General features: G+C 35.7%; 2 protein-coding genes across 2 annotated transcripts; both read right to left on the bottom strand.

Annotated features, from left to right (window-relative positions):
- Positions 1-3,464: 3,464 nt before the first annotated feature.
- On the bottom strand, positions 3,465-8,247 carry LOC18605204 (transducin family protein / WD-40 repeat family protein). Its single transcript, XM_018117350.2, has 7 exons — positions 7,956-8,247; positions 7,005-7,395; positions 6,769-6,922; positions 6,547-6,591; positions 5,426-5,591; positions 4,861-5,228; positions 3,465-4,095 (listed from the first exon to the last, which is right to left on the bottom strand). The coding sequence occupies exons 1-7, from the start codon at positions 8,136-8,138 to the stop codon at positions 3,780-3,782; spliced, it is 1,623 nt and encodes a 540-aa protein (XP_017972839.2). The 5' UTR covers positions 8,139-8,247; the 3' UTR covers positions 3,465-3,779.
- A 1,516-nt stretch (positions 8,248-9,763) lies between these two features.
- APO3 (APO RNA-binding protein (DUF794)) lies at positions 9,764-11,743 on the bottom strand. Its single transcript, XM_007038081.3, has 2 exons — positions 11,280-11,743; positions 9,764-11,107 (listed from the first exon to the last, which is right to left on the bottom strand). Exons 1-2 carry the CDS (start codon positions 11,669-11,671, stop codon positions 10,261-10,263), a joined length of 1,239 nt encoding a protein of 412 aa, XP_007038143.3. The 5' UTR covers positions 11,672-11,743; the 3' UTR covers positions 9,764-10,260.
- Between the last annotated feature and the right edge of the window lie 470 nt (positions 11,744-12,213).

Genomic DNA, 12,213 nt, shown 5'->3' with positions numbered 1-12,213 from the left:
GGGAATGAAAGGATAACTCCTCCCATCATAAGCTAACATGTGAGAAACGTAGTGGTCTACGATAGCCTCAAGGCCATAGAGGACTTCATCACATAATACACATGATCATTGTATCATGTTTAAGGGAGTTGTTAAGTTTTGGTTGAAACCGCCATTCCTAGAATTTGAACTAGAGGTAGGCATAACTAAAGAGAGATATGAAAACGAGAATAAGAGTCGATAGAAATTTGTAGAGAGGCTCCGAGACAAGGATGAAGAGAGTTAATCAGCATAATTTATAGTAAAATTTTTCTCCTTCATATAGGTTCATAAGACAATTAAGAGAAAATGTACATATATGGTAACATATATAACAAATTGTTGCATAATTTATAGTAAATTTTTCATCTCTCACATAAGTTCATAAGACAATTAAAAAAGAATATGCATATATGGTAATGTATACAGTAGATTTTCATATAATTTATGATAGATTTTTTTTTCTCACATAAATTCATAAGACGATTAAGGAAAATTTACATACATGGTAACATATATAGCCTTAGTGTGTAAATGTCTTCATCCAGTGAATATCAACCCACAAAGTGAACCATTTACAATAAGAAAAACAAAATTTATTTTTTTATAATAGTTTTTCATGCATGCTCTGATTTATATATATGGAATTAGTTTTTTTTCTTTTGGATAAGAAAAAAAAAAGCAACAAAATAGAATAAAAATGGGAAGGAAGAAGTAGCATAACAAGTTAATTAATCCATAACATTGTTTATCTTCTTGGTCTAGTTCTTACAACCTAAATGGACCGAATCATTGGGAATACTGTTTCTTTGGGTCATTATTCGTCTCATTTTTGTCAATTACATTAGGAATTGTATGATCCAATTTTATTTGTTGTTGCTAATTCAATCAAATTTATTCATTAAGAATGAAATACATAAAGAAGAATAAATTTCTCCCATATTCAACTGGCTCTCAACACTTCAAACAATACATCTCATACCGAATCACCTCACCACAACCAAACATAATAGTTCAAAGTTTTACAACAAACCCAATCCTCAAAGGCAAAAATTGATTAAAACAAAGTCATATGCAAACCATTCATCTTATCCTTGGCAAGGAGAGCAATTTTTCAAAAGCTTAGGAGTCTAAACTTGAAAACGTAAGTAATCAATAGAAAATTCACCACCACGTATGAAATATCTTTACTCTGTCAACACCAAATTTAGCCAAAAAGCCAACAAATCCAAACACATCACCAGTAGGTTTCTTAAAATTATCAATTTCATTTAGAATAAATCATTTGTCCCACAGTCACGAATTTTGCATCACAAATCCAAGAAAGCGCCAGTTTTGGATCAAATTCGACAATAAGAGATTTCAACCCAACCCATGGCAAAGATATGAACACCTTAATTAAGAGCATTTTTAGTAGCTAATAATGCAACAGAAACAAGTCCACAATCCCCAAAGGACCAAAGAAAAATCTCACAACAAAACCACTTGAATCTTTTATCAGCCCAACGCAACTCACAAGGCCAAGTTTGCCTCTAATGGAGCCATCGATATAAATTTCAGTTCATTTTCTTTAACAGCAGCCAAAGAAACTTCATTTCTATTTGTAGACGAATATGGTACAAAATTTCTTGGCATCGGCCACCATCTTATCTTATCCATACAACTATCACCCTCAACTACCTTTATCCAGAATCATGATTGCATTTTAAAAAATATTGGATCCCCATCCCATTGTTCTCCATTAAACACCGTCACCATCCCATTTTTAGCAATCCATAATGACCACAAAGTAACCCCACACATTGTCAGTGACCTCTTCTTCAATGCACCGCGAAGTATGACATCTTCACATGACCTAATTAGCAATGGACAATGGACTCACTAACATAAATCCCCATATTTGGGCACATAACCATACATACTCCAAGGATACATATAGAATAAAAGGACATCGTCACAATCCTCTTCAATTTGACCGCATCATACATGTAATTAAATTTGACAATTCATATTTTTACGTCTTAATCGTGTTGTATAAATATATGATATTAACAGTTATTTGAATAAAAACGAACATGATATAATTAATTAATTAATTATATTAAGATCTTAAACATGTATTTTAAAACTAAACTTATTTAAATCAGTGTTATTTTCATGTCATGTTGTCATATCATATACAAAATTATTAAATCTACACATAAACTTCAATTAACATCAAACAAAACAACAATAGATTTCAGAAAAGTTTATGTAATAATAGTTGCATAGCCCACCATTAGTCCATACTTTTGCTACTTTAGTTCCTTGTCAATCACTAGAGTGAAAGAGTCTAGGAAACATCATAGAAAAAGGGACTTGGAGGCTCCGTTTATCCAACCAAAAGTACACATGCCTTCCATTTTCCACCATCCCCCGACACCCATTTCGACCTATCAACTTATCCACCCCTTCATTGTTTCATAACTTCACAATATTTCTGCAAACATTTGACATCTTTCCTGCGAGCTCATTTAAGGGCAATTAGTTCTACTCCTTTCCCCATATTTACTACAAATTAATAGTCCAAATAGCCTGTCCAACCCCATATCACCACCACTAGTTACCTAACATGATGAAGGTTAGACAATCCTAAGCCCTCCAATGCCCTTGGTTTTCATAAACTACATCCCGTTTTACTTTTGCGATCCTCCTCGAACTCTCCCCTCCAAGCCAAAGAAATTCTTTCCTTATCAATTCTAATTTTCGAATCACACTTTGAGAGATTGAAATACCGATAAGAAATACACAAGTGATGAGTTTGCGATCGAGTTGATTAAAGCAATCCCCCAATGACAATATTTCCTTATCAATTCTAATTATGCAAGTGTCTTGCAGTGACGATACTCGAATGTTACCTGCCTTCTCTACCTACCAAATGCGTTCTCTGCTCTCTAGCTGCTGATTATGTTCTGGATTCTTTGGCTGCTGTCAAATGTGTTGATTGCCTATTATTCTGTCTTGAGGAACTATTCGACATTTTTCCTTACATGATGATCTGGTTGCCTTAAGCTTCATATCAGGTAACTCTATACATACTAAAACGGTTGTGGTATAAAACTATAAAGCAAACAAGCAAGACTAAGCAACCCATATAGAAAGATTGAAGTTAACGGAGGCCAAAGGAGACAACCTTGAGTCTCGACGGTCATCCCAGATTCTGATCCGTCGAAGCCTCATTGTCACCATTTAATAAACCTTACAGGACAACTTGGGTACTGTTTATAATGCAACTGCCAACTTGCTACTAGTAGCAAATCGCAATGGGGGTAGCATACCAGTGCCGGTTAAGGGCCCTCAAAATGGTTCATTCTTAATTTGATTACTTGATGCCTTGCAATGATTCCATGTGAACATATAAAAGTAGAGCTTCAGCGAATAATTTTGCATGCAAATAACACCCAAAATATAAAACCATATGGGATACACCCAAAATATTGAAAAACCTTGTGCCATGTTTTCAATAAGAAAAGAGATTTTGATATAATGGAAGTGAGTACAATGTGATTTGGATCGACTACTGGTTTCTCATCATCGATACTGGCAAGGTTTTGCTTGATGATCAAAAACTGCTCACTGACCAATTCCGGTTTTCAAACAAGTTGCCAACCTGCAGCTCCAAAGCAAAATGAGGATTGAGGAGCATCAGATCAAAATTGAGAGGAAAGGAACAAGTTTCTCTCGTGGAAATAATGAAGCTGTAAGCTACCAGGACAAAACTTCTACAGCTTGTGCAGTCCAATATGTAGATCTGAAGATATGGATATGAGAAGTGGGATAGAGTAATGCCATACAGCTTTGAAAACTCGTTTCTGATGAGCTCTTATTGACTGGGATGGCTTGTGAGCATTGTACCTAATATCAAAAATATGGATAACAGGGTCAGCTGAACCCGATGAGAGGTATAAACCATCCGGAGACCAAGCTTGATTTATCAGTGCTGATAGGGAATCACTGCTTTCTTGCTTCCACCCAAAAGAATGCAGTTCTGTCTGCCTTAATCTTATATCATAGAGCCGCAGCTGCCTCTCGTGGGCCCTGCAAAAAAAGAATACAACTTATTGCCTATAACTCCAAAGTAAAGATGAAGTCATAAAACTTCCTGTAACAATACTTGCCTCACACCTAGGGTAAAACTGAAAACTACACAATCGCCAAGTAATTCTTTGGAACTAGCCTAAAGAATCAGACAAAAGCAATAACAGACCCAAAAAATTGCCACTATACTCAACATATCTATAAATCAGATCTTAACTATGCTAGCTAATCAAGGAAGCTGATGTACAATATAAATCTGAATCTACCAGTTAAGTGAAAGTCCTCTTATATGTTAACTCAATAGAACGATGGAACAGACATTTTTTATGCAATTGAAATGATATTCAAAGCGTATCGTAAATATGCTAATATTTGTATTAAAAAGAAAATGATGCAACAACAAATTTTTTTTTTGTTCAGAATAATGGGAATAGAAAATAAGTTCTGTTATCTAAACAAAGTTAAGTTTGGATATTTTCAAATTGTATATTTTCAACTGCAACAAGTGATCACAATACCACCATTATGCATTACTGCCAAACCGGAGGTGCCCTCAATGAAGGTTCCACAAATAATGCTTGAAGTGTTCTAAGGTTATTCCATCACTGCTTTCCTCAAAGTCTTAATAGACTAGAAGGAAACTTCAGCAATTTACTGACCAGGTAAACGCCAACAATGGAAAGAGCCACAAGGCATGTTAAGAAATGTAAAAGGTCAATAGCCAACACAAAGAAGTTTACTGGTTGTGAAATAGATCTTCCTTACCCAGCTTGAACCATGAATAGATTGAAGTCGCAAGGATTTGGCAGAACACTCATGCATTTACTTTCCAGTTGATGCTTGAAGTCTGCTCTTCCCACATGCACGTCAAACCCAATAATTCTTTTGTCTAATCCAGCAGATAATACAATCTGCTTTTGCTGCATCCCTGCAACTCCCATGACAGCAGAAGAATGCAGATTCCTATGCAAGGACTTTGGCTTCCATACATTCTCGTCTCTCTCATCCCAAAGCACCACTGCATGATCGCTGCCACCAGTGACAAAACAGGTATTTTCCCAGGGCATGAATATTATGCTGTTGATGATACCTTTAACATGAGGCTTATTCTCTAGGAAAGTTACACGGGCTCTCTGTCATTGCACATACAAACAAAAGGAGAGTTTACATAAAATTACACCACTAGTAAGACGGAAATTGCATGTTCAAGTAAAAATTAGACAGTACTTAGCTCTTCCAGCACCTCCATACATCCAAGAATATATTAATTCTGAATAGAGCAGCAGCAGCGAGATTTTTTAAAACAAGAAATTACACCCATCACACTTACCCCTTGTGTTTTGTTAAGATTTAGTACTGATATCTGGGAATCCCCAGCATCGGCAGTGTATACAGAAAAAAGACTGTTTCCGTGTGGATGCCAGGCTATATCTTCTGGCCATCTTCTCTCTCTTGAGGATGCACAATCTGTGGTACTAAGCAAAGAGGCTGATGACCTGAAGCTCAAGGCAAAAAAAATGAAAAAACAAGAAACCCTTTTAGGAAAGACTTGTGGTTCAAAAATACTACTAAGTTACACAGTAATTAGGGCTAAGCAACACATCACAGCCTGCTGTGACCCATGTCATCTTCTGCAACGTAAAATGTGATCCAAACAAAAGTATGAACAATGAAAGGACATGCCACCTATGATGCTGCCCTAATATTACTACAGCATGCAAGAGGGGACAAAAAGACTTCAATAAAAAGAAATGAAAGAATTGTACGAGTAAAACTTCAGAAGTACTCAGCCTAAAACCAACCTGATATTGCAAGTTTCTTTAGTGAGACAGAAGATAAGCCATCGATTTCAATAATGGCTCAGACAATCAAAATTTAACTTTTAATATAAACTGTCTCCTGCTATACATAACACAATTAAGCCTTAATCACAAACAATTTTTGGCCAACTACATATGTCATTTTCCTCCATTATGCATGCTCTAACCTCATCTTGCTATGGTTCTAAAAGACTCAAAAGGATCTTTCAGCACCACATACTTTTGTCAATTCCAGTAACACAACCTTCCCCTTTCTTTTCCAAATGGCAGAACCAATGTCATCTTGCTACAGTTCTAAACCTACTCACAAGGATCTTTCAGCACCATATACTTTTGTCATATTTCAGTAACACAACCTTCCCCCTCTCTTTTCTCAAATGGCAGAACCAATGTCACAGTTAAAAGCTCTCTGATTCTATAAAACACCTTTTTGCAAAAGAAGAATGCTTCTACACCTCTATCACATGCATCATATTCATAGTTCACCATGGGGGTATATAGCCACATCAAATGCATACTAGATATAATTAGAAACTCAATTAAATGAAATTTTTGCCCTGCAACCTGTGATCAACAACACATATCAGACACAGCTAGTAAATAGCAGGTCCAGACAAAAACATTAACCTACCCTCTAGCCTGAAGTTGCCACAAGCTGACTAATCCATCCAAAGCACTGCAAATAGTCCAAGAAACTAGCAACAATCAGATCCTGTAGAACAGAAACAAACTATAGAATTTTCCATGCTGAACAGTTGAAACAATGAGATGCAGGGCCTTCCATCATGCCACTAAAATGAAAATTTCACATAATCAATGGCATATGTTCCCCCACCTTTATCAAAGAGCATACCTGGTCACAAAAAGCTGATCATTCACCGGACATACAGCAAGACTTCTTAACTTTCTTTTGTGCTGACTAGAGATCTGAGTGCTTGTATAGCGAATTGTGTTTGGTGAAGAACTGCTTCGTACCAAGGGAATCAATTCTTTGTGTTCTTTTTGTTCTGATACAACAGAAAATTTGTAATGTTCATGTAATCCAACATGAAAATAAGTAATGGATCCAGTTAGAGGTTAGCACCGTACCAAACTTCCTTTTCGTTCCTTTATCTTTAGTTTCAACAGCTTGCACATCGGTAGAACTTCTATGAGATTTCTCTGCTTTAGCTTTGACAGCCCTATTAGAAGCAGCACTTGCTTCAAGACCAGAAACAGTGGCACTGTTTGCACCTGACCCTGCTGATTTTACAGGTTGGGCATTCCTTGGGTTCACAGAAGGGATTACAAGTTCAGTTCTTGACTGAGGTTGGTTTCTAAAACCTCCATTGATATGCTCAGGACTGGTTGACCTAGGCTCCACCTTTACATTTTTAGTTCCATTTGCCAGAGAACCACCAGATGACGCCCTGTTATGTCGCTCCCGAAGGCGAGTCAATTTAGATTGTGAATCTTGCAGCCGCTTCTCTGCTTGATGAAGCTGTGTGTCAAACAAGCGGGAAGAACAAAACAATCAAACAAAGCGCTTGGTATGAATGTGCAATTGAAAGCGTAAAGCCATATTAAAATATACCATCATTATAATACACTTCTCAACAACCAAAAACAATTTATCGGAATGCATTTGTTCATAAAGTGATGCATTAGTAAATGAAGGACGAAAGCAAAAGATCCTTTCTTTATACTCTATTGTTAACTTCTTTTGAAAAGTGTTAGTGTTTTTTATCACTTCATCAGATTATCAGATTGCTTCTTCTCACGTTCAACATTTTGCTTTGCCTTCAATATCGCTTATTTGAGCTTTGTTTTCCGAAAGTGAAATACTAAAGTGGAAGAAGTTCAAAGAGGAAACTTTCTAGAATGAAATACACAGATTTCTACAAGAAATAAAACTAGAAAAACCTCAATGAATAAGCGAACATTAAAAAGAAAACCCAAACGTCGCAGGAAAAAATCAAACAAGAGGAAGTTGCTGTTTTCTATAATTTTTTATTGACAAAAAGAAAAGAAGAGGGATGGGGGGGAACAGGATGGAAGAACCTGAGAATTGTAATAGGAGATACGTTGGCGGAGTTGTTCGACTTCTTTGGTGCGGTGTTCGATCAAAGCCACCAATGCCTCTTCTTGCTCCGCTCTGCTGTCCTCGTCTTCTCCAGTTGCTGCTTCGTCTTCTTCTGCTTCTTCTTCCTTCACTTTCTTCGCAATCGTTGAACTGGCGCTCATTTTTCTTCACTTTTACGCCACCCTTTCTCGGCGTCCTCTACCCCAAGGCGCTCTTTTTTTTTTTTTTTTTTCTATTTTCTCCTTTTATTGTTGGACAGAACAAGGGCGGTTGGTTATATCATTTCTTTTCTTGAGTTTTTGCAATTTTTCACATTGTCCTTTATGTTTAATGTGAAAAAATAAATTAAATTCCGACCATATGACGTTAGCATATAAAATTGAAATTTTGCTAAAGGGCCGTTTGGTAACCGAAAAAAAATTTATTAGAGAAAAAAAATTTTATTTTATAAAAAAATTTAATATTTTTTGTCATTCAGATAAATTGTCTAAAATATTTTCTGTTGTTTGAATATTTTATGAAAAATATTTTTCATTAATAGTAGAGTTATTTAGGTGTTAAAATGATAAATAGGAGTTGAGTATAAAATAATATTGATATTTGATTTCCACTAATTTAGGATCAAAATTAAGAATGAAAATGAAAATAAATAAAATCAATAATAATATTTTTCAAAATATTTAACCACAAATTTGTAATGAAAATAAACTCTAATTTTTAAAAAAATTTCCATCTTATTACTTTTTTATCACAACTATAAAAATATAAATATTCATCAATTATGTAAGATATCTAAAACCTATACTTATAGATATGTATTCATTAAATAATAATTATTAAAATATTTTTTATTATAGTTATTGGTAAGATTTAAACTAATTATAAATGTGTATTCATTAAATGATGATCATTGAAATATTTTTAATTATAATTATTAGCAACATTTATTCCATTTATAAATAAAAAATTTATTTGTATTGAATGCTTTCATTAAAATAATATTTTTTTAATTTTAATAGTATTGTATAATTTAAATATTAATATTTTAAATTAGTTATTTTAAAGCTAAATATTCATATTTTTATTTTTTAAATATTTTAAGTTAAATATTAATATTCATCAAATTTATACTTATAAACTTAGTATAAAATTATTTTTGTTGTTCTAAACGAACCCTAAAATGCATGTTAAGTGATCCTTTAATTTAAATTAAATCCTGAATTGGAGAAAACTTCTCTCTTTTGTTTTCTTTTTGTTACAAGGAAAAGGGATAATGCCAATTTATTTGTTAAAAAAAAGCATAACAAAAATTACATATTCTTTCTCCAACTCATATATACTACTGCTGCTCCATGGCTTTGGGGTATACTCCATTCAACCTTATTATGGTGAATCGGCCCGACTCCAATTGAGATTCGAAGCCATGTTCTTTAAAGGAAGAATGTACGTTAATTAATAAATTAAATACTTGAGTGCTTAGATCAAGAAATTTTGATTGATTATTTTTGAATTGAAATCATTTGAATTTCATACTTAATAAGTTATTTAGATTCCGATCATTCCCAATTCAAGTTATCTTGAGTCGAAATCGTTTCGGGTTTAGGTTAATAACTATTCCTAATCAAATCAAATTGACATATTCGGATTGGAACAGATTTTTTGAATTTGAGTCAGCTTCGACAACTCTAATCATATAAGCAACCCCAACTTTTGCACAAGGAACTTCATTTATAGTGCAAGAAAGAAAGCCTTGAGGCAGAAATAGATAAATGAATAGAGACTTGAATATCATAATAATAGGTAGGATTTTTACTAGCAATATTCAGGATCATTGAACTTCCAATTCAACAAGATTCCTGTACATCTTAGGCCCCAAATAATAGGAATTATATCTTTGTGATTTCAATTTCCTTTTAACCTTCACCCAAACAAGAGAGAAAGAAACATCATCAGAAACTACAAAACTAAGGAGAGCTATGAGGAGGAAAATTGCCCACCTGGTATATGAAATGGGTCTCTATTACAACAAATGTAATGCTCAAACAGAGCCATAAAGCTCCCTTATGCTCGTCTCAAGAATATGGGGATGAAAATAACTCATTAGCAACCTGAACCGAGCCGCCTGATGCCATTTCACATCTGAAAACCTGAGGACCAAGTAGTCAAAACTCGGTTAGTTGCAAATCCAATACAACAAATATATTCAGCTGTAATCCAGGACCCAAGGGTGATGTCAGTAGCTCTTTAAATAATGCATGGAATACATCTGAACAAAAGAGCGATTCAAGCCACAAGATCAACTTCATCGCGTTCAGGAGGAACCACATCTAATCTCATCATACTCCTATACTGATCTGGAACAGGTGCACCAGCCTGAACACATAGCTCCACCGCAGCTGGGGCTTTACCGTAATATCTCTTCAAATCATTATGCGGAGGAGGACCATTCAGATTGCGAACATGCCAGACATAATTAGGCCTAACAAGATCATCAATAGTCGCTTCTTGCCAGGCATGCAGACCATTTCGAGACTGGTGCTTCGAGGCTTTGCACATCCTAACTTTGTGTCCCTTAGGACCAACCTGAACCTCTGGGCAATAGCCACACGTCCACACACTGTACTTCTCCATGATCTTTTTCAGTCCTGTGATCATTTCAAACCATGAATCCATAGCCCTTATACTTAACTCCGTTAAGTTCTTTTCTTCATCATTTAGCTCCGAATTTGAATCCCTTGTCAATTCACCAGTTCCGGAACCATCAAGATTCTCCCAAAAGAAGTTGCTCTCTATTTCATCCATTCCGGCCACTGACTCAAAATCTACAATTCTACCTTCAATAGAATACACAGGCTTTGTTCTTCTCTTTGAAGGGTACTTTTCGATGTCTATGCCAGCTTGTATACAAAGCTCTAAGACTGCAGGGATTCGCTTGACACTATGCCTCTCATCATGAACAACCCTTGGTTTGCCAACACGGTCATAGAGATGGAAACATTTAGGGAAAGTAACCACATCAACCACCCCTCCTTTTCTCCAAACATGAGCAGCACTCCTAGAACCGCTTTCTGGACCAGTACAAGTACGGATTTCATGACCCACACTGCCAATGTGAACCTCAGAACAAAATCTAACCCCAAAAGAAAGAAAGAAAACAACATCAATGTCTTACTTAAATCCTTTGTTCTTCTAAAATGTATACAAAATTCTATATTCCAAAATTAGCAATCCATCAAATCAAGAAGCAATCAACTAAAGAAAGCGAAACCCAAAAGAAAAAGAAAAGGCGTTTATCTAGTTACTTGCAGCGTTGAACCGGGATGACTCGGACGAGTTTGGACAAACCGGAGAGGAGGAATTCACGAGCTTGGTGGACTCGGTGAGCGACGTCGACGAGTTCGGGGACCAACAACCCATTGGCTGGTGGATGTTCGAGCAATCTGCAGGGTTGGGCTTTTCTTAATTCTTTCTCTTGCTTGGCTCTTTTAATCAGTTCTTTCATGGGTGTCGGGTACGGTTTCCGCTCAGACTTGTCTGTGCGTGGCTTGGGCACGTCTGAGTAAAGAGGGTCGTCATTTTTGTCGGGGAATAAAGGTAGATTTTGGGTTTTTTCAGAGGAGAAGGAGTATCGATTGAATCGAAAATGGAGCTTGTTGAGCTGAGAGATTTGTGACAACAAAGATTTTCTCTGCATTTGCAGTGGGTGTCTACTGAGGTGGGGGAAGGACTCTGTTTAAGCTGTTTTGGTGTCCATTCTTTTGGACAAAGACCGTATAAATAAGTATTGTTAGTTTATACATAGTTTGTGAAGTTAAGTCATTGGTCACTACCATACGGAATTACACATATATTAGCAATTTGACTCAAGTTCATACATATATGATAGCAAATTGATTTAAGTTCAGTTCATCAACTAAAAGTTGTAAATTCTAGTAAATATTCATATCAGATTAACTCAAAAATTCTCCCAAGTTCAAACAGACAACTTCCATGAAAGCAAGCAGAGCTGGCCTACTCATCGTCCGCTAGATTGTAAACACTTTACTTTGCATGTTCCATACGCAAACAGAGAGACCCCTTGGGCTCATGGAACATCTGCCATTTTCAACACCCTCCTAAAAACCCTGTCAATAACTTAATCTGACAATACCGAAGCACAAATTATACAGTTAATTCTCCTGCATTACACGTTTCAAAACCAAGTTCTGATATCCAGGTCCTATCACTAAGGATAAA

The sequence above is a fragment of the Theobroma cacao genome, chromosome 3 (genome assembly GCF_053813885.1).
Source record: "Theobroma cacao isolate CCN51 chromosome 3, ASM5381388v1, whole genome shotgun sequence".
Lineage (NCBI taxonomy): Eukaryota > Viridiplantae > Streptophyta > Magnoliopsida > Malvales > Malvaceae > Theobroma > Theobroma cacao.
The sequence above is the reverse complement of the archived record's forward strand: the minus strand, read 5'-3'. Positions and strand labels throughout refer to the sequence as shown.

Coding starts and splice junctions, on each gene's coding strand:
- LOC18605204 (XM_018117350.2), bottom strand. CDS start 8,138: ATGAGCGCCAGTTCAACGATTGCGAAGAAAGTGAAGGAAGAAGAAGCA. Junction 6,592..6,768: donor GATCAGCTTTTTGTGACCAG/GTATGCTCTTTG, acceptor GACTATTTGCAG/TGCTTTGGATGGATTAGTCA. Junction 5,592..6,546: donor TGGCAACTTCAGGCTAGAGG/GTAGGTTAATGT, acceptor CTTGAGCTTCAG/GTCATCAGCCTCTTTGCTTA.
- APO3 (XM_007038081.3), bottom strand. CDS start 11,671: ATGCAGAGAAAATCTTTGTTGTCACAAATCTCTCAGCTCAACAAGCTC. Junction 11,108..11,279: donor ATCCCGGTTCAACGCTGCAA/GTAACTAGATAA, acceptor TTTTGGGGTTAG/ATTTTGTTCTGAGGTTCACA.